Source organism: Carettochelys insculpta, chromosome 5 (genome assembly GCF_033958435.1).
Source record: "Carettochelys insculpta isolate YL-2023 chromosome 5, ASM3395843v1, whole genome shotgun sequence".
Classification (NCBI taxonomy): Eukaryota; Metazoa; Chordata; order Testudines; family Carettochelyidae; genus Carettochelys; species Carettochelys insculpta.
In genome coordinates this window covers 72,119,325-72,140,152 of record NC_134141.1, presented here as the reverse complement: position 1 = coordinate 72,140,152, position 20,828 = coordinate 72,119,325, and the positions used below count along the sequence as shown (strand labels likewise).

At 42.8% G+C, this 20,828-nt stretch overlaps 1 protein-coding gene across 2 annotated transcripts in view; it reads left to right on the top strand.

Moving 5' to 3' along the window:
* Positions 1-713: 713 nt before the first annotated feature.
* CAST (calpastatin) overlaps positions 714-20,828 on the top strand; it is a 116,762-nt gene continuing 96,647 nt past the window's right edge. Inside the window, exon 1 of one of the 2 annotated variants that reach the window (XM_074995307.1) lies at positions 714-751. In XM_074995307.1, coding sequence (XP_074851408.1) covers positions 737-751 — 15 coding nt within the window. In that variant the 5' untranslated portion in view covers positions 714-736. The remainder of the gene's footprint in view (positions 752-20,828) is intronic. The other variant, XM_074995308.1, reaches the window with a different exon arrangement.

The window sequence follows — 20,828 nt, the reverse complement described above, 5'->3', positions numbered from 1 at the left end:
CATTGGAAATACAGCATTTTGGCTTCATTTGGGGGCCTTAAATAGCTACTCAGGGCTGGCCTTGAGAGCACAAGGTAACAATCTTTAGGTTGCAAACCCATTGGGGGCAGGAACTGTGTATTTGCAATACATATAGCACTAAACATATCGTTGGTGCATCACAAGTAACAAATAGTAATATTCTGCACACTTGATGGAAGGAAAGAGTCTAAGTGTTTGTTTGTTCTCTTAAGAGATATCAAAACAAACCAAATTTCCTCCATTTGGCAAACATTACTGTGCTGATGCTAAGTACTTCAGCAGTTCCTGCACTGATGTGGTATCATTTTCCCTGCAATGCAGTGCTGTCACATAATACAATGTTTAGGAGGCAAGTAAAACCCATACGTAGCTTGCAGGCTTAAAATAGGAATGACACAGACTTCCAAGAGAAAGCACTGCAAATTAATGGAACGCCATCCATTACTAACATCCATTTTTGCTGCATCTGTTTAGACAGCAGTCAAGTCAAAGAAGAGAGACCGTAAAGCCTCAAACACATCAGAGAATCACATAGGAGAAGACCTAACCCTTCACCAGCGCTACTGGTTTAAACAGTGTAAGCTGAGAAAAACATGAGCCAACATGCCTTCAGCAGAAAACAAAGCTGGTATGTCAGCTGCATTGCCACTTGCTGAATCATCCTTTGCTGGAGCTAGCAAGCAGAAACGGATGCAGCAGGGGCGTGCTCAGCTTAATGGAGAGAAAAATTGTTAGTATTATTGTGGTATTTTGCAGTTACAGAACAGAAACATGCAATCAGGTATTTCAGTAAAAGTAAGTCATATAGGGTACTGTGAAACTTCTCATAAGGTCCCAGCAATGTATTGGTTGCTTACATACGTTCAACTAAAGGTCAAACTATACTGGAAAACTTTGGATCCACTGTAAAGTGATCATTTAAGACCAAGGAATGATTATTGGAAGTAATGTTTAGTGCTGATTTCACTGCATTAGAGTTCTCTGTAGCTGATTACAGAAGGGAAAATATTTTGTTTTAAAATGTGTTGCATGTGTATTTGTAAACGTATGTTTACTTTTCCCTTATTGATTTTTATTGATTGACCAGTTTTAGTGTAAAGCTCCCAGGATAATCCGATACACATAAGCTATCTAAATAAAATGTATTATTAACCCTAAAAATAATAAGAACAATGTTAGCACACTACAATATGAAACTATATATACTTTCAATTTATAATTTAAAGATTATATGGATTTTCTCTTTCATACATTTAATGTCTGTTGATTATTAATTTAATTATTTTTTCCTCTCATTTACTGCTCATATATATCCCATTTCCAAAGCTGTGCACAACTGTGAAACAATCATGTTTTCCATTTCCCTTTCCAAACAATCCTAACTCTATTTTTTCCCTCCATTTCTGAAACAGAGGCAAGAATGCAATTGAGAAGCAGATTTACTTTGGCAACTGTTGTTCATTTAATTTGATGCCTTCTGTTGATTATTTCGCACTGAATTGCTCCTTTAAAATGCATTAAATGTGGTGATAAGTAGGAAAAGGATATTTGCAGACGAGATTGAATCTTGTATTCAGCACATTTTCCTTTAGAAAAACATACTCTATGCAAAGGAGATGCCAGAGCATGAAAATAGGGGCAAAGTGGCAGTTTTTGGTGGTTTCATGTTAGGAAACTGGTAAAACAATGATGACTGTTTGGAGTCATAGTCATTAGATATTCATATGGGTTTTAGCACCTGGTATTTTGGATGTTCCATCAGATACAGTGCTATTTAAAGAAGTGGGGCATGATACAGGCAGGGTAACTAATAATAAGGCTCTTTCAATGAGTGACAATGTCTAGTGGCTCCTGACAAAGTACTTTCTCTATGCTGGGGGGAGGTCTGTGTACTTTATTAGGAGCACAACATAATTTTGCTTTATTCCAATTAATCAGAGACTTCACTGCTAACAGGAATAAGTTTAACAAGGTGGTTTGTTTCAGTTATTTTTTGCACCAATGTATGAATGTGATTTTTTGATGAAAATAGTGCTGAGACTGGATTCAGCCCTGGATTGAGGAAAGGGCACTGAAGGAAATTACTAATAAGGTTTGTTGTCAGAGTGGATAACTGGCTGTGTTAAGCTTTAGTGACAGTGTAGAACTAAGTGGTGGACAGGACCTGGTGCAGGTAAGACTCAGATGCAATCTCTTGCTACTCCACGACTTCTGGTGTGAACTTGGACAAGTCTCCTAGGCCCTGATCCACAAAGGTATTTAGTTGCCTAAAACCCAGATTTAGCAAATCTCCAGTGATGCATCTAAATCCATGTTTTTGGCTCTACTGTCATCCACAAAACTCCTTCCCAAGTCTATAGGTGCCCCCTTTTACTCAGTGTGTAAGTTTTCAGGGTCAAATTTCCCTTGGTGCCTAAGTTTCTGCCTCTGGGCATGTGTGTTGCTGCCTCACTCTAGGGCTACGTCTACACGTGAAGCCTACATCGAAGTAGCCTATTTCGATGTGGCGACATCGAAATAGGCTATTTCGATGAATAACGTCTACACGTCCTCCAGGGCTGGCAACGTCGATGTTCAACATCGACGTTGCGCAGCACCACATCGAAATAGGCGCAGCGAGGGAACGTCTACATGCCACAGTAGCACACATCGAAATAAGGGTGCCAGGCACAGCTGCAGACAGGGTCACAGGGCGGACTCAACAGCCAGCCGCTCCCTTAAAGGGCCCCTCCCAGACACACTTGCACTAAACAGCACAAGATCCACAGAGCCGACAACGAGTTGCAGACCCTGTGCATGCAGCATGAATCCCCCGCTGCAGCAGCAGCAGCCAGAAGCCCTGGGCTAAGGGCTGCTGCACACGGTGACCATAGAGCCCCGCACGGGCTGGAGAGACAGCGTCTCTCAACCCCCCAGCTGATGGCTGCCATGGAGGACCCCACAATTTCGACGTTGCGGGACGCGGATCGTCTACACGGTCCCTATTTCGACGTTCAACATCGAAGTAGGGCGCTATTCCGATCCCCTCATGAGGTTAGCGACTTCGACGTCTCACCGCCTAACGTCGAAGTTAACTTCGAAATAGCACCCGACGTGTGTAGCCGCGACGGGCGCTATTTCGATGTTAGTGCCGCTACTTCGAAGTCGCGTGCACGTGTAGACACAGCTTAGATGTCCAGACACCTATCTCCCATCTGTGCCCCAGAGCAGTTTACAAACCAAGGGAAGTTTGTGTGCCTAAATCACAGAGGTCAGAGGCTGCCTGCAGGATCAGACCCCATTCAGAACCTCACCAGCTTCACCAGAGGAGGCAATAGTGGTGTCCATCCTATCACTTTTAGTGCAGTGGTTGGAGCAATCACCTATGCTGTGGGAGAGGTGGATTCAATTGCTCTCTATCTTTAGAAGAGGGAATGAAGATGTGAATAGGGGTCTCCCGGTGCTCAGCAGAGTGCTCTAACCCCTGAGCAATGAGAGAGTCAGTCTGCTGAGTGGCTCCCTTAATCTCTCCTGTTGAAGCTGTTCCACTATGTGGACTAATGAATAACTATTGAATAATAAATAATGAAAGAGATTAGAATGGGGTAATGGACCCCTGGTCTCTCACCTTCCACTTAGGTGCCCTAACCATGGCAAGTGATACTTCCCTGGTGGTACTAGGGGGCATGAGATGCCTCTTCAAAACCTGCCCCTCGCATAAGAAAGCCTTGTCTGTCTCTAATGGGGGCCAGTTCCCCAGCTCCACTAGCCACAGCAACACCCCCATTCCCCTCTGAGCTTAGGCAGGCCCCACTCTCTACAGCAGTGGTTCCCAAACTTTTCGGCATCATGCCTCCCTTTTGATTTTTGAGAAACCCTCACACACCCCCACCTCCTTTACCATCATCCAAACCCCTTTAACAAAGCATTCAATTCGCACTTTGAATTAAACACAAAAGCTTGATATAAAAATGTTACTTAAAAATAATCACAAATAATTTTTCTTGGTCCCTTGTGGTTGCGTGGTGCAGTCCCAGCTGGCCAGCTGTCTGAGCCCTGTGCCACCCTCTAGAGATGCCCATGCCAGTTGCCTGCCCACCTGAGACCTGTGCTGCTAGAGCTGCCTGCCTGAGCCCCATACCACTGGGGCCAGCCACCCACTCACCCACCAACCACTGGGGCCAGCCATCCACCTGCCCACCAGCCGCCTGAGCCCCATGCTGCAGGGACCAGCCACACACCCACCAGCCACCCACCCCAGCCGTGGGCCAGCCACCCAAGCTGCCTGCCCAAGCTCCATGCTGCCAGGGCCAGCTGACCACCTGCCATCCCGAGCCACCTGAGCCCTGCACTGCCAGGGCCAGCCATCCACCCACCAGCCTCAGCCACCCAAGTCCTGCTCTGCCAGGGCCAGCCACCTGAGCCCCACGAGTCCTGCAAGCTGGCCAGCTGGCCAGGCCCGTAAGCCCTGTGAGCTGCCCAACAGCGCACCTCCTCTGCCCTCCCACAAAGGCAGGCACCCCCAGCACCCATCTAACCGCATCCTCCTTCCCTCTCAGCCCACGCTCACTCTCATTCACAGAAGGCAGCCAGCTCCACATGGGTCTTTGCTGGCTTCCTGCTTTTTATAGTGGCTGCACCAGGTCACCCATATAAAATGGCAGGGGCTGAGAGCTGAAAGCAAAGGCCAGATCTTTCTTCAGGTGCGGGAAATGATAAAGGGGCTGGGTCACCTCGCACCTCCCCCCCGAATTTCTTCACAGCCCCCCCGGGGGGGCACCCCTACCCCCCCGCTTGGGAAACCATGCTCTACAGATTAGTATAAAGCACACTGTAAGCATCTCTGTGAAGTGTCCAGCCCCTGTCCCACTGGATGCTCGGAGCATTCACAGATATGCTGCTTTGGGATGGAACAGCCCAGTTTACCATTTCCATCTCAGATCCCCACTCCACTTAACTTCCAGTGCTTAGATATATTTATACTGAAATTGCAAATAGGTTTATTAAACAAAGCACAGAGATTCAAAGTAATAGCAAATAGCACTATGGGAAACAAATGGTTATAGAGAAAAGAAAATTAGAACATGCATCCCAGAGCCTGGATTTAATTAACAAGATAGTTTCATGACTAATTGTTCACCCGTGTTTTAAAGGCAGGCTGTGTGACCCTTTTTTCATGAGGCAAACCCCACTGTTGGCTTGGCACCCATACATACATCGGAACAACCCTTTGCCCTGATTCATAAACAAGCCAACTCCTACTGACGTTTTTTTTGTTGTAACTTTCCTCTCTTCTGGATTTTCAAACCTCTTGATTAGCAACAGGTTGGTAGTCAATTAAACATCTCAGGAGAAGCAGACAATATACATCTGGAGATACATACATGCACACACATATCATAGAACTGGAAGGGACCTCGGGAGGTCATCAAGTCAAACCCCCAGCCCTCTTGGCAGGACCCAAGCACCATCCCCCCCACTTTTTTTTTTTTTAATCTATTTGCCCCAGATCCCTAAATGGCTCCTCAAGGATTGAGCTCACAATGCTGGGTTTAACAGGCCAATGCTCAAACCATATAACCAGACTTGGAGAAAAGCATCTATTGTTTCCTGCCAGAAAGGAGATTATCCAAGGCAAGTCACTTCCTGGTAATCTGCCTCACCTTCAAAACAAAAGAGGGTGGTCCTCAACCTGCGGCCCAATCAGCACACATCTGTGACCCATGTAACATCCTTGCTGGGGCTGGGGGGCAGCATATAGGTAGTAGATATATTATGGAGATACAGCCCACAGTGATAAATAGGTTGAGGAGCACTACCTTAAGACTATAATTTTCAGAATAGATATGTAACTTCCATAACATTTATTTCCTGATTATGATGACCAGCAGGCTATTGGCTTATCAGTAGAGACCCTCCATGCTAACCTTGGTGAACTATTAATCACCAAAGGGTCCCTCTAAAAACTTGTGTGCCTTGGTGTCCTCTGCCAGTTGGCATTAAGATGTCCCTAGGTCACAGTGGACTACAGAGTCATTCTCAGTCTGTCCCAATGAGTATTTAAATATTTATTCACAGTAGAACAATCATTGGACCAGACAATGAGAGGGAGTGAGAATGACTCTAGTCCACTTGTTAAACTTGTGTGGATGTTCTCATTTAGGAATAACATGAGCTTATAGCTGTGTCTACACGTGCATGCCACTTCGAAGTAGCAGCACCAACTTTGAAATAGCGCCCGTCGCGGCTACACGTGTCGGGCGCTATTTCGAAGTTAACTTCGACGTTAGGCGGCGAGACGTTGAAGTTGCTAACCTCATGAGGGGATCGGAATAGCTCCCTACTTCGACGTTCGACGTTCAACGTTCAACGTCGAAGTACGGACCGTGTAGACGATCCGCGTCCCGCAACGTCGAAATTGCTGGGTCCTCCATGGCGGCCATCAGCTGGGGGGTTGAGAGATGCTCTCTCTCCAGCCCCTGCGGGGCTCTATGGTCACCGTGGGCAGCAGCCCTTAGCCCAGGGCTTCTGGCTGCTTCTGCGGCAGCTGGGGATCTATGCTGCATGCACAGGGTCTGCAACCAGTTGTCAGCTCTGTGTATCTTGTGTTGTTTAGTGCAACTGTGTCTGGGAGGGGCCCTTTAAGGGAGCGGCTTGCTGTTGAGTCCGTCCTGTGACCCTGTCTGCAGCTGTGCCTGGCACCCTTATTTCGATGTGTGCTACTTTGGCGTGTAGACGTACCCTCGCAGCGCCTATTTCGATGTGGTGCCGCGCAACGTCGAAGTTGAACATTGACGTTGCCAGCCCTGGAGGACGTGTAGACGTTGGCTATTTCGATGTTGCTACATCGAAATAAGCTATTTCGATGTTGGCTTCACGTGTAGACGTAGCCTAGATCACTGTAAATTAAATGAGACTGTTTTATCCCTAAATGAGAGCATCCACACATGATTTAATGTACTTTAACTTGTGCACATTGATTTCACAGCTGTAGCTGATTTGCCTTAACTTTCCTGCGTGTACCCATGTACACAAGCCCTGAGATTGTGGCTGATGTTTTTGAATGTAGCATGCACAAGGATTTGGGCTGTTACAGATCCAAGTGGAAATTGATTAAATGAGCTGACGAGGCAGAGGGGACGAAAGTGCATGAAAAATACAATTTACTACATGGATTCCAATTCAACATATTATTGCATGAAAACAAGTTTTGGTATGTTTTTAAAATTAAAAACAATATTATATAAGCTATATATTTCTTATAAATTCATTTTTGTTGTTGTGGAGAATTCCAAATGTATAAGTAAATAAAAGGTGATTTCTTATCATGCAATATATTCTGGTTTACCTCATACCATGCCCATACAGATTTTAATTTCTGACGTATCCATTTATGAACTAATTCAAACACTCACTGGGTAAGTCTAAACAGCAAAGTTATTTCAAAATAGCTATCCTACCATCTACACAATGCTACCACCATTTTGAAATAATTTCAAAATAACAACTGTCTTATTTCAATATAAGTAATCCTGATGCTATGAGGAATAGTGCCTACTTTGAAATAGGTGCTGTTAAGACAGGGGCTATGTCTACACTAGAGCGATCCTTCAAAAGTTCTTCTGGAAGATCTCTTCTGAAATAACTTCTTTCAAAAGAGCACATCCACACACAAAAAAAGCAGATCGAAAAAATCTATCTGCTCTTTTGATAGTGAGCGTCCACACAGCCCTGCTCTTTCAAAAGAATGGGTCAGGGATTGAAAAATCTGGTACCATGAGGACTGCTCTTTCCAAAAAAAGGGCCCCATGGCATCTACACACATTTTTTCTGGAAGAATCTTTTGGAAAAAGGCACCTTTCCTCGTCTGGGAGAGAAAGAGGGCCATCAGAAAAAGTGCTGCATTCTTCTGATTTAATATTGAAAGAATGTATTTTGTGTGTAGATGCTCTGTGGGATTTTTCAAAAGATCCCCATCTTTTTTTGAAAAAACTCATTAGTGTAAACATAGCCAGGGAATATAGCTTATTCCAAAATAAGCCATAGTGTATCTAATGGCTCTGTTTCAAAATAGGCTCCATGTGTGTAGAAACTGTGTTTTGAAATAGCTAAGTGCTATTTTGAAATGTGTTTTTGTGTGTACCAGTGCTGTTTCGAAATAAACTATTCTAGAATAGCTCATCCAGAATAGCTGATTTTGAAATAAGACTGCTATGTAGACATACCCCTAGAGAGAGAGATATTTTGCTCTCATTTACACCTATGTAAATTTTGAGTTCAGGTGAGCACCTCTGGATTTACAAGGGAATCATAACCTGGTCTGCTTTCCTTACCATTTACCACATTTACTTAACACTCCCACGACTACATTTCTCTCAGGAAAGTTATTTTTTTAAAAAACAAAAAAATTAACAGCACTCAGACACTCCCTCAAGGTTACAATGTTTGGAATTCACAGGGGTGACACCTCAATTATCAAATGAAACTTCCTTCAAGACTTCAGTTTTCAGCCTGAACTATTTGTTATTATCTGTTCCGTATACATAGAAATGCCAGCATTTTGGCTAATGGCTACAGTCATACTGATACAGAAAAACATCAGGAAAATTATGCACCAAAAATGGCTCCTGGTCCACAGTTGCAGCTCTTTTTTGGCACAGTCCTTTTGGTTCCCCTGAGTCCTTTCTACTCTGTCTCCTCAAACCTATACCCTACTCATCCCTCTACACTGACTGGCTTGTACAGTCTGAGTCATTTGAAGAGAAGGGGCAGGATAGAGAAAGAACTCCTTGAGCTGTGAATATTTCTGCATATAATGACTTCATCACTGTCACATTTTGGGGTAAAATCCAGACCAGCGAGGGGTTGTGTTACCACCTCCCCTGCAACCCTGGGTGCCTCACAACACTTTGTTGCTGTAGCTCCCAGCTTGGGCTGCTCACATCATGCAAGTCACACCCTGGCTATGTCTACACGTGAAGCCTACATCGAAGTAGCTTATTTCGATGTGGCGACATCGAAATAGGCTATTTCGATGAATAACGTCTACACGTCCTCCAGGGCTGGCAACGTCAATGTTCAACATCGACGTTGCGCAGCACCACATCGAAATAGGCGCCGCGAGGGAACGTCTACACGCCAACGTCTACACACATCGAAATAAGGGTGCCAGGCACAGCTGCAGACAGGGTCACAGGGCGGACTCAACAGCAAGCCGCTCCCTTAAAGGGCCCCTCCCAGACACAGTTGCGCTAAACAGCACAAGATACACAGAGCCGACAACTGGTTGCAGACCCTGTGCATGCAGCATGGATCCCCAGCTGCAGCAGCAGCAGCCAGAAGCCCTGGGCTAAGGGCTGCTGCACACGGTGACCATAGAGCCCCGCAGGGGCTGGAGAGAGAGCGTCTCTCAACCCCTCAGCTGATGGCTGCCATGGCGGACCCCGCTATTTCGAAGTTGCGGGACGCGCAACGACTACACGGTCCCTACTTCGACGTTGAACGTCGAAGTAGGGCGCTATTCCCATCCCCTCATGGGGTTAGTGGCTTCGACGTCTCGCCGCCTAACGTCGATGTTAACATCGAAATAGCGCCCAACACGTGTAGCCCTGACAGGCGCTATTTCGAAGTTAGTGCCGCTACTTCGAAGTAGCGTGCACGTGTAGACACGGCTCCTGAGTGTCTGTGTATAGCTTCAGCCCTGGTGCAGCAGAACTGAGCCCAACAACTTGCCAAGTACACACCAGTTCAACTCAAGCTTCCACGAGTCTTGGTTGTTACTTGCCAGGTGACTTAAGCACATGCCCAGTCCTGAATTTTCCTGCAAATGGGTATTGTGCACTGTCTAGGCCCCTCCTGGAGAGTTCAGATATTAAGGTTCATTGCTACTGTAAGGAAGCAATATCAACAATTTGTTACTTTGAATGGAGTTACCAAACACTTTGGTTTAAACACAGCACTGGATTGGTTTCAGTTAAAAATCAAGCAAATGTACAGGTTGTGCCTCCCAAAACTGGACCAGAGAGCCCTGGGGTTTGGAGCCTAGTGGTGGGAGAACTGGTGGCTGCAAGCCTAGAGACAAGGGGCCAGTGGTCCTGTTGCCCCAGGAGCCTGGTGGTGCTGGCAACCCTAGGTCTTATCAAATTCTAGTTCAGAATCTAGCACACTTTTATATAAATTGTTAAAATTAATGCCTAGTACAGTATCTGACTATTTAAAAACTAACACTGAGGTTTTTTCCTATGTATGGTCAAAGATTTGACTGCTACTGAAGGGAAGTTTCCAGTGGGCAATGGGATTAGGTTAAGCAATTGGTGCTGAAAGCCAAAAGTGAGGGAGGCTACATCAATTTAAAAGACACAGAGTTAGTATAATCAAATAGAAAATATATAGACTAGAACTACAGGGTTGGAATGTTGCATGGACAGTATCAAATTCTTTGCACTTACTGACAAAACCAGACTTACATAAAAGAATGTTCCTGCTTACTGAAGGCTTTGAGCACAGCAGTGTGAAAGAATAGATGAAATAGTTTGTCTTAGTTACCATTAATAAAAGGTGGGGTCATATACCATGAATCATGCAAGAAAGGCAACTCCTGATTTTTGACCTATGAGAAGGAAATAATGGTTACGACATCAAAGAATACCTTCTGCAGTCAGCCAGGAGATGAGTTCTGCAAACATTTTACAACAGATTTAAGTCATGGACTCAAAATTAGAGCAGTGTGCAGTAGATGTGAAGGTTGAGATGAAGTGTTTTGAAAATCTCTGCCACAGTCTCAAACATTTTGGATGCTCAAAATTATTCTGCAGGTTGCCTGCCTACCCATCTGTAAACTGAGTACCCTTGATTCTTTGTTCTTAATATGGAAATGTAAATACTAGTGCATTTCTAAGGAAATGTTAGACAAAGGCGCTCAAAAAATCAAACCCGTTCATTGGCAACAATACTATTCTCACACTGTAAAGTTGAGTGGTCATCTAGTGATGTGGTTGCATCTAAAGTCCTTTTGTGTGTGCAAAATGCTGTAATTGGGAACAGACCTAAGATAGATTTTTGTGTTCGAATAGGAAAAAAATGAAGGAAGAGGTAAGAGTGGCGAGCATCTGTGAAAAGGGGTGTGTTTAGGAAAAGAAAAGGATTAAGGAAATTAGCATTTAGTGAGTCTTCTTCCTATCAAACTATGCAAGATTGGCCCTATCAGCAATACAGTATATTACTGTGTTTTGTATCCGTTCTCAGACATTTAAATATTTCTCTGAGTTTAGAAACCATCTTGTATGTTTTCGGTGCTATCACACTATATTAATACAAATGTCTGAAATGTTACAAATTATTTCAATGTATCTTGCTAGGATTTTGAAATGAAATAGAAACTCATATCATCAGCTGAACCCATCAGTGAATGAGTATCATCACCTATGATGAGCAAGGAAGGGTGGCTCTGTGGTTCTGAGTTCAAATCCTGGTCATGTTACAAACATGTTACAAACTGACCTGAGTGCTTGGGCAAGTCACTCCACATCTCTGTGCCAGACATCTCAGCTGTAACATGAGGTGAATTCACAGCAATGCTGCACACTATTCATTGCTGTTTGTGATGTGCACAGATGCTATAGTAACAGGAGCTATATATCAGTACATATATAGAAGTGACACTCTTCTTCAAATGACAAAGCAGAAGTCATTTGGATGGGGAAAAAAACCTACACTATATCTTGAAAACACTCCTAGACTGGGGACAATTATTAAACATGTAAAATTTATTTTTAGTTAATTTTATCCTTAATGAAAGGTCACAGAATTAAGGGGGCAGCAGAAAAAAATGCTGCAGCAAATGAATGGTCTCTGGAGGTGCTCAGTGAAGGTGTTTATATTGAAAACTATGAAAGTAAAGGAGAGAATTTGACAGGTGCACTCTTCTGGTAACTCAGGGTTACAAGCATTTGATTGATTTATCTGTTTACTAGCAACTGACTCTCTGGAATGACTTCAGCATAAGTCATTAACTAAATGTAACATGTTTGCATTGAGATGTTGGAAGACAGATTCTGCTAAAACTTCAGTAGCAATGGTGTTCAAAATGCACACGCAATACTTACTATTGTAAAAAAATATTGCAATGGCTATGTAAAGGCTTGGAGAAGATTCAAAATGGCCAGTGCAGGCTGTCTGTTCAAAGACTTACTTGACTTAAACCCTTGTATGCCGAGTGGAGAATAGGTCATCTACAAGGCTCCTCAACTTCACTCTGTCTTGAGAGAAAACTCCTAGATAACTCCAGGAGTACCCCAGTTCTTCACTCTCAGTAGATCTTCTCCATGTTGTCCAAGGTCTTTTGCATTTTTTGAAAGCTTGACAGACTATGCTGGATAATGGTCTTCTGAGACTGCGGCCTAGTCATCCCCACTTTCTTCTCTTAATTTGAACGTCAAAGGGTTCTAATCTGGCTCTGTTTCAAAGTACTAGATGCTATTTCAAATCTTACTACTCTGTACTGTACTCAGTGTTCAGACAAGAGTAGTTACCATTCAATTTCATCTTTTTTGTAAAAGCATTTCTCTAGTATCAGTTTATAAAATTTGGATTTTTTTTACTATAACAAAAGAAGTAAGGTTATGGATGAAAATTCATTGGCACATGAATGCTATTATATACCTAGAGTTCAGGGGATGTACTAGTTACATTAGAGAGAGAGGGAGAGAAAGAGAGACCAATAGCCATAGTGTTGAATAGTACTTTCATCCATTTCTTGAGGAGAGTTAGTATTTTAGCAGTTTACCTGCTTACTGATGGTTACACTGATGCATAGACTGGCTTGTGGAACACTTCCACAGATCGAGATAGAATTGTGCTGACATGTTACAGAAAATAATCTACCTCACAGTTCAGGGTGACTAGGCATGCACAATATTTACTCATGCAAGAACAAGAACACAAGATAGGTGAAAGTCTGCCAAAGAACATGCTCACTAGTGATAACTGAGTGCCCACCTTTCAGGTAGCTTTCTTACTGGAAATTTTAGCAGCTGCGTATGTTGGTCTTTGAAACTTCAAGGGTCAAATTTTCAGAAATGTCCTCCAAGTTTATACTTAAAATTATACTCATTATTCAGTTGCCCAAGTTTTGGCACACTTAAACATGGGCGTGGAAGTTTGGTATTAACAAAACAAGCATTTGTACTAAACAAACAAGAATCCTTAGCACACACCAGTTTAGGAGCATGACTTTAGGGATACAAATCTGGACCTTTCTTGAGATCTTTTAGAGTCTATGGCTCATCGTATTTATCCGATAAACTTTACCAGTCTGTGGGAGACCTGTATTTGCATGCCTAACTAGTATTTTAGTGGGACCGCTCACATACTTAAAGCTAAGTAATTTGATAAACAAAACAGCAATTTCATCCAGACCAGATGGTATTCATTCACAAGTTCTGAAAGAACTCACATACAAAACTGCAGAACTATTAAGTGTGGCATATTACTTAAATCAACTTCTGTGTTAGAGGCCTGGAGCACAGCTAATGAGGCATCAATTTTTTAAAAAAGCTCTAGAGGTAGTCCTGACAATTACAGGCTGGGAAGCCTAAATTCATTGCTAGGCAAACTGGCTGAAAGTCTAGTAGAGGACAGAATAAAAAGATCCATAGAGTAGATGAAAGTGATTTGTTTGGGAAGAGTCAATGAGGCATCATCAATTCGTTAGACTTCTTTGAGGGTATCAACAAACTTGTAGAAAAGGGTGATCCAATACATACTGTGTAACTGGACTTTCAGAAAGCCTTTGACTAGGTCCCTCACCAAAATCTCTTAAACAAAGTAAGCAATTGTGAGATAAGCGGGAAAGTCCTCTCATAGATCAGCAACTAATTAAAAGACAAAGAAGAAAGGGAAGGTATATATGGTCAGTTTTCAGAATGGAGAGAGCTAAACAGTGTTGTCCCCCAGGGATCTCTACTGGATCAGTGTTGATCAACAGATTCATAAGGGGTCTGGAAAAAGGGGTGAGGAGCTAGATGGTAAAATTTAAAAATGATACAAAATTACTCAGGATAGTTAAGTCTAAAGCAAACTGCACAGAATTACAAAGGACTCTCAATAAATCGGGTGACTGGGCAACACAATGGAAGACAAAATTCAGTGTTGATAAATTCAAAGTAATTGGAAAACATAATCCCAGTTGGGGCCATGGACAGGGGCAGGGGAAAGTGGGGGAAAGGGAGTAGCTGCCCTGCAGGCCAGTGTTTTAAAGGGGCCCGAAGCTCCCAGCCACCACTGCTGCTACTACCACTGCATAGCTGAAGCAGCTGGACCCCCCAGGACCTTTAACTTTCCACCAGAGACCCTGGCACAGGGTTACCATATTTGACCTTTCTAAAAAGAGGACACCCCAGGGAGGGAGTGTACCTGTATCAGTATCTACTAACTCAGGTTGTATTAGTGTACTATATATACTACTACACATTAATACAAGGTGAGTTGGTGGATACTCATACAGTGCCCTCTCAGGGGTATCTTCTTTTTTATACGGTAATCCTTCCCCAGGGGCATGCACCTTGTAGCCCCAGCAGCGCCGAATGGCTGGCTGGGGAAAGCTAGCCCCCAGCCCCACCTCTTTCACCTGAGGTTGCCCCCTTTTTGGGGGGCCCAGAACCAGCTCCCCTCAGATTCAGCCAAGTCCCTCATCAGCCCTGATCACAGCTATACATAAAAAAGTGAGATTTAAATTAGCTATTATTGGTTAAGATGGAGATCTTGAAGTAGTTGTGGACAGTACACTGAAAATATCCACTCGATGCACAGAGGCAGTCAAAAAAGCTAACATAATATTAGGAGCCATGAGGAAAAGGATAGATAATATGACAGCAAATATCATAATGCCACTATATAAGTCTATACTATGTCCCCACCTTGAATACGCTGTGCAGTTCTGGTTGCCCTATGTCACAGACATAGTAGAACTGGGAAAGATATAGGGAAGGACAACAAAAAAGATTAAGGGTATGGAACAGCTTCCATGTGAGGAGGGATTAGAAGCTTGGAACTATGCTGGTTAGAAAAGAGCTGAGGAGGGAGGGTTATGATAAAGATCTATAAAACTATGAATTGTGTGGAGGAATAAGGAAATGTTCTTTAATCCTCCATGTAACCCAAGAACTAGGGATTACCTAATGAAATTAATAGGTAGGAGTTTTAAAACAAATTAAAAGAAGTAAATCTTCACAAAATGCATAGTCAGTTTATGGAACTCATTATCAGAGGATGTTGTGAAGGCCAGAATTATAACTGGATTTAAAAAATAGATGAGGTCATGGAAGATAGGACCATCCACGGCTATTAACCAAGATGGGCAGGGATGCAACCGCTTGCTCGGGGTGTCTTTGTCTGCCAGAAACTGAGACTAGACAATAGGGGCTAGATCACTCAACAGTTTCCCTGTTCTGTTCATTCCCTTTGAAACACTTAGCACAAACCACTGGCAGAAAACAAGGCTAGATAGACCACTGGTCTGACCCAGTATGGCTGTTCTTAGGTAAGTATGTGCTTAAGTAATTTGCTGGATCAGGGCAAAGCCAGCAATAGACATAAACAGAGTAGCAATTGCTTAGAGCCCCAAGCAGCTCAAGGGGGCCTGCTACTGGCTTTTTTATTATTATTATTTTGTACTTGGGGGAGTCAAAAATATTCCTGCTTCGGGGAACCAATGGGCTAGCACTACTTCTGGACTAGAACCTTAAAGCTGAGCACAAGGCAGAACTGATACCTAAATTATTGTGTTTTTCTCACAGATTTTTGTCTAATCATGAATGCTGCTGATAGTTTGCTTCCTAATTTCTGTCACTGAGCTCAAATGACTGTCACCAGGAGACGGACAATTAAAGGCGTGGTACTCAAACAGGCTCCCTTTTCCTGTAGAAGTGTCAGCAGGGAGTATCCGCTGCTCTACAGCCTCAGGAATGCAGTTTAATCTGTTGGACCTGTTGGTAGAACCAATAGGGTTATTTTTAAAATTAAAACACAAATTACACTTGCTAAACTCATACATTAAACCAGTCCCGCAACCATTCATTCTCCTCGGCATCTCACCCATATACTCATCTCTGGCGGTTAGCGCTGTACAATTGTTTTAGACACATGAGCAGCATCTACACCACAGCAATCTTTCAAAAGAAGGCCTTCCGGAAGATCTCTTCTGAAAGAACTTCTTTCGAAAGAGAGCGTCCACATGCAAAAAAGTGGATCAAAAGAGTGAACTGCTCTTTCAAAAGAGAGCACCCACACAACCCTGTTCTTTTGAAAGAATGGGCCAACGATCAAAAAATTAGGCACAACAAGGACTGCTCTTTCAAAAGAAAGGACCCGTGGAGCATCTACATGTTTTCTTTTGAAAAAACATTTTGAAAGAAGGTGTTCTTCCTGAAATGGGAGTGGAAGAGCGCTTTCGAAAGGAGTGCCATGTTCTTTCGATTTAATTTTGAAAGAATGCTTTTTGTGTATAGGTGCTCCGCTGGATATTTCTAAAGAGCCCCTTGTTTGAAAAATATTTTGTAGGAACATGCTATTGTAGACGCAGGCATGAGGTTTGACATGCCCCTCACCAGTTTCACACGGGGCGGGTGGGGGGCGGTAAGTGAGATCAGATAAGGCCCTCAGCCTCTTACTCATCCTACTTTTATGTCTATCAAAACAAAAAGCAGTCAAGTAGCACTTCAAAGACTAGCAAAATAATTTATTAGGTGAGCTTTTGTGGGAGAGACCCACTTCTTCAGACCATAGCCAGATCAGAACAGACTCAATATTTAAGGCACAGGGAACCAAAAACAGTAAGCAAGGAGGACAAATCAGAAAAAAAATGATCAAGGTGAGCAAATCAGAGAGTGGAAGGGTGGGGGAGGAAGGTCAAGAATTAGATTAAGCCAAGCTGGCTTTTATATTCAAATTGGGCACATTAACACATGGTTTGAACTGGGATGTGAACTTTCTGAGTCACTACCGGAACTCATCTCCATACTTGGCTTAATTTAATTCTTGACCTTCCTCCCACACCCCTCCACTCTCTGATTTACTCACCTTGATCATTTTTTTTTCTGATTTGTCCTCCTTGATTACTGTTTTTGGTTCTCTGTGCCTTAAATATTGAGTCTGTTCTGGTCTGGCTATGGTCTGAAGAAGTGGGTCTGTCCCACGAAAGCTCACCTAATAAACTATTTTGCTAGTCTTTAAAGTGCTACTTGACTGCCTTTTGTTTTGATTGTGAATAGACTAGCATGGCTCCTTCTCTGTTACTACTTTTATGTCTGTTTCTGTCTTTCTGCAAGCATGTTTACACAACAGTCAAAATTCTCTTGGAAAGGTAAAAAGTTTTATAAGAAAAAGATACATTTATGAAGTTTTGCATTAAAACATCTCACTATATATATGGAAATATACCTATCATAGAATTGGAAGGAACTTTGTGAGGTCAGTGAGTCTAGTCCCCTGCATTCACAACAGGACTTAACACCATCCCTGACAGATTTTTTTTTAAAATGTATTTGCCACAAATGACCCCTGCAAGGAGTCAGCTCACAACCCTGAGTTTACAAGGCCAATGCTCAAACCACTGAACTATCCCTCCCCCAGTATCAATTATATAAGACAATCACAATAATTTCAGTGTAAAATATATAAACTTATATTTATCTGAAATATTAAAGCATTTAAAACATATTCAATATTTTGAATTATGTAATTTCTACATATCTAATGCGTAGAATAAATTGAGCTGTAAACTTAATAATGATATTTATTTACCATACCTGTACTAATGAAAACTTAACACACAGTTTCATGTTAATGAAAATATTCTTCTTCCTATGTGAAAACTGAATAGCGGTATAACAGAACAAAGTTTACTTAAACAATTGGAATAGAGTTCTTTGACTTCATAGGTTTCCAAACCGTGTGTGTGTGTGTGAAGAAATTGCAGGGGGGGTCTGAGGCAACCCAGCTGCCTCCCACAGCCCCTGTCAATTCCCCTCACTCCAAGAAAGAGCCTGTGATGGCATTATCTCCTGCAAAAATGGAGGTAGTGCCAGCTTCCTGCAGCATGGGGCAAGGGGGGCAGGGAGAAGTCCTGCAGCTGCACACCAGAACTGGCATCTCAGGAAACATGTGCGTTGCTTCTCCTCCCCAAACTCTTGGCACGTTTCCTGAAAAGCCAGGTCTGTTGGCCACCAGTGACATCCTTCTACTTGCTGCCTTCCTGTGCAACAGGGTTGCGGGGAGTGGGAGTCTCGGGTCCGCACCAGCTCCAACTGCTCAGGCAATGCATGGCTGCCATGGGGAGCAAGGACCTTCTGATGTTATGAAAACAATTTCCAACTTTTATGAAGAAAATAAACTTTAATGGGAAAAACTAGTTGGTGTATGTACAGATGGTGCTCCAGTGATGCTTGGCTGGATTTGTGACATTGGTGAAAGCAAAAAATCGAGCTGTAACCACAGCTCACTGCATCATACACAGACAAGCAGTGGCTGCTAAAACCCTTCCAGAGGACCTATGCGACAATTTGAATTTGGTCATCAAATTTCTCAATTTTGAGAAGAAAATCTCTTTAAATACAAGACTTTTTGCAGCTCTTTGCACAGATTTGGGAGAAGATCATAAAACTCTTTTGTTTCACACGGAGGTATGATGGCTTTCCAAAGGGAATATGCATTCACAATTATTCAAACTGAAAGACGAAGTGGAAATTTTCCTCATGCAACAGAAAAGAAAGAGTCATATCATGCATTTACGGACCAAACGTTCAACTTTCACTTTCATGGACATTTCTGAATCTTTGAACAACCTCAGTTTGAAGCTGCAAAGAAACAACACTGCAAATATTATAGCGTACCACAATGCCATCAAAGCATTTACAGAAAAAATCCAGCTTTGGAAACATCAAACACAAGCTCAGCCACCTAACTTTTCATCTTTTCCAACATTTTCATCACTCACTGAAAATGAAGGCTTCCAAGAACTTTGTAAAGAGGATGTGAAGAACAAAACTGTGTTTTATCTGGCCCGCCCGGCTGATGAATTCATCCACTATTTTCCATATAACTTTTCTGGCAACTCATTCATAAATTAGTATGCAATCCATTCAACATTGATGTTGATACATTGCCAGAAGTATTGCAAGAACAAGCACTCAAAAAAAAGCATAATTCAAGTGCAAAAGATAATTTCGAAAACTGAAGCTTGTAGGAATTTTGGATAAAATACTTCCCAATGTACTCGGAAGTTGGAGAAGCAGCAGTACATATTATTCTTCCATTTTCGTCAACGTACCCCTGTGAAAAAAAGCTTTTCAAGTTTAGTCACATTAAAAATGAAACAAAGAAATTGACTGGATGTCAAAAACGATTTGCGTTGCACACTTTCACCTTTGAAACCTAGGATTTCCCAACTTGTGAAGAAAATGCATCATCATCCTTCACATTAAATTCATTTTGTTTCTGCTGTTTCTGATGTTAAATTACATTTTTATTAAATTTTGGGGCTGAGAAAAGCTATTTGTGCTTTTTTAAAATTTTAAATAACATTTTTATATCAAGTTTTTGTGTTTATTTTAAATTATGAATTGAATTTTTTGTTAAAGGGGGCTTTGATGATGGTGAAGAAGAGGTGGGGGGCATGAGGGTTTTTGAAAAATTAAAAGGGGGGAATGATGCCGAAAAGTTTTGGAACCACTGTTCTGCTTCCTTCCAAATCACTAATTACATCTGACGGGCTACAACTTTTGTGGACTATTGTAATACGTGTCAGTAGTTCTGATTACTTCTTCAGAACAGAAAGCTTCGGACTCCTGATAGACTAGTCCCTTTGCAAGCCATACACCAGTTAGAGCCAACATGGTTTCTGAGAAGAATGTCTATGCACTTCTGAGTTTCCCAGATGGGCCATTTCTAGGTCTGACCATTTCCCATCTTGACTCTTTCAAGAATAAAGTAGGTCACTGTTGCTGTTATTGCCAGACTCAGAGAAATGCTTTTCTTTGGGACACATCCTTGAGCCCAGGTAAAAGCTGTGGAAGATCCTTAGTGTGGTGAAACTGGTGCTGTTATAATGTGATAGGGTAGGCACAGGATGTAAGGCAGACTCTCCAGCCAGTTTTATAGTACACACATCCCCCACTATACGAGCACAATTGGCTCCCACATTTTTGCTCATAAGTGAAAACTCGTAAGACCTAAGCTAAATTCCCATTAAAATACATGTAGAAGTCTCCAATTTGTTCTAAGTGCTTGTGACTTGTCACAAAACAGTTAAGTTTAGGTACTTTTCTGACGTATTTGACTAGTTTGGCACCAGATATAGGATGTTGTGTTTGTAGGTAGAGCAGGGATTCCCAACCTATGGGTCTCATCAGATTTGTTAAACGTTGCCAGCTGGACAGTTCCAAGCTGCATGTGGCTGTTAAAGAAGCCATTTTCAGTTTCTGAACACTGCTGCCTCAGGCAGATATCTATCAATAGAGGTAACTGCTCTCTCCAGTAGCTCTCTCTATCACTAGGGAGAGCAATTACCTTATGCCTAGGTGCTGAAAGCTTAACACCTGAGTTAATTAGTCTTAAGGATTGTTACCTGCTGGGAGCAGGAGGGCTGGGGGAGCCAGGAGATGAGGAGTGTCTAAAGCTGGGGCCATTTAGGAATGCAGGGGGGGTGTCTAAGACTGGGGCTGCAGGTGTGGGATGGAAGGCTGGGGTGGCTTCGGGCAGTGTGGGGCTGCAAGTGGAGTCTAAGGCTAAGGGCAGTTTGGGGCTGCTGGGGCAGTCTAAGGCTAAGGGCAGTT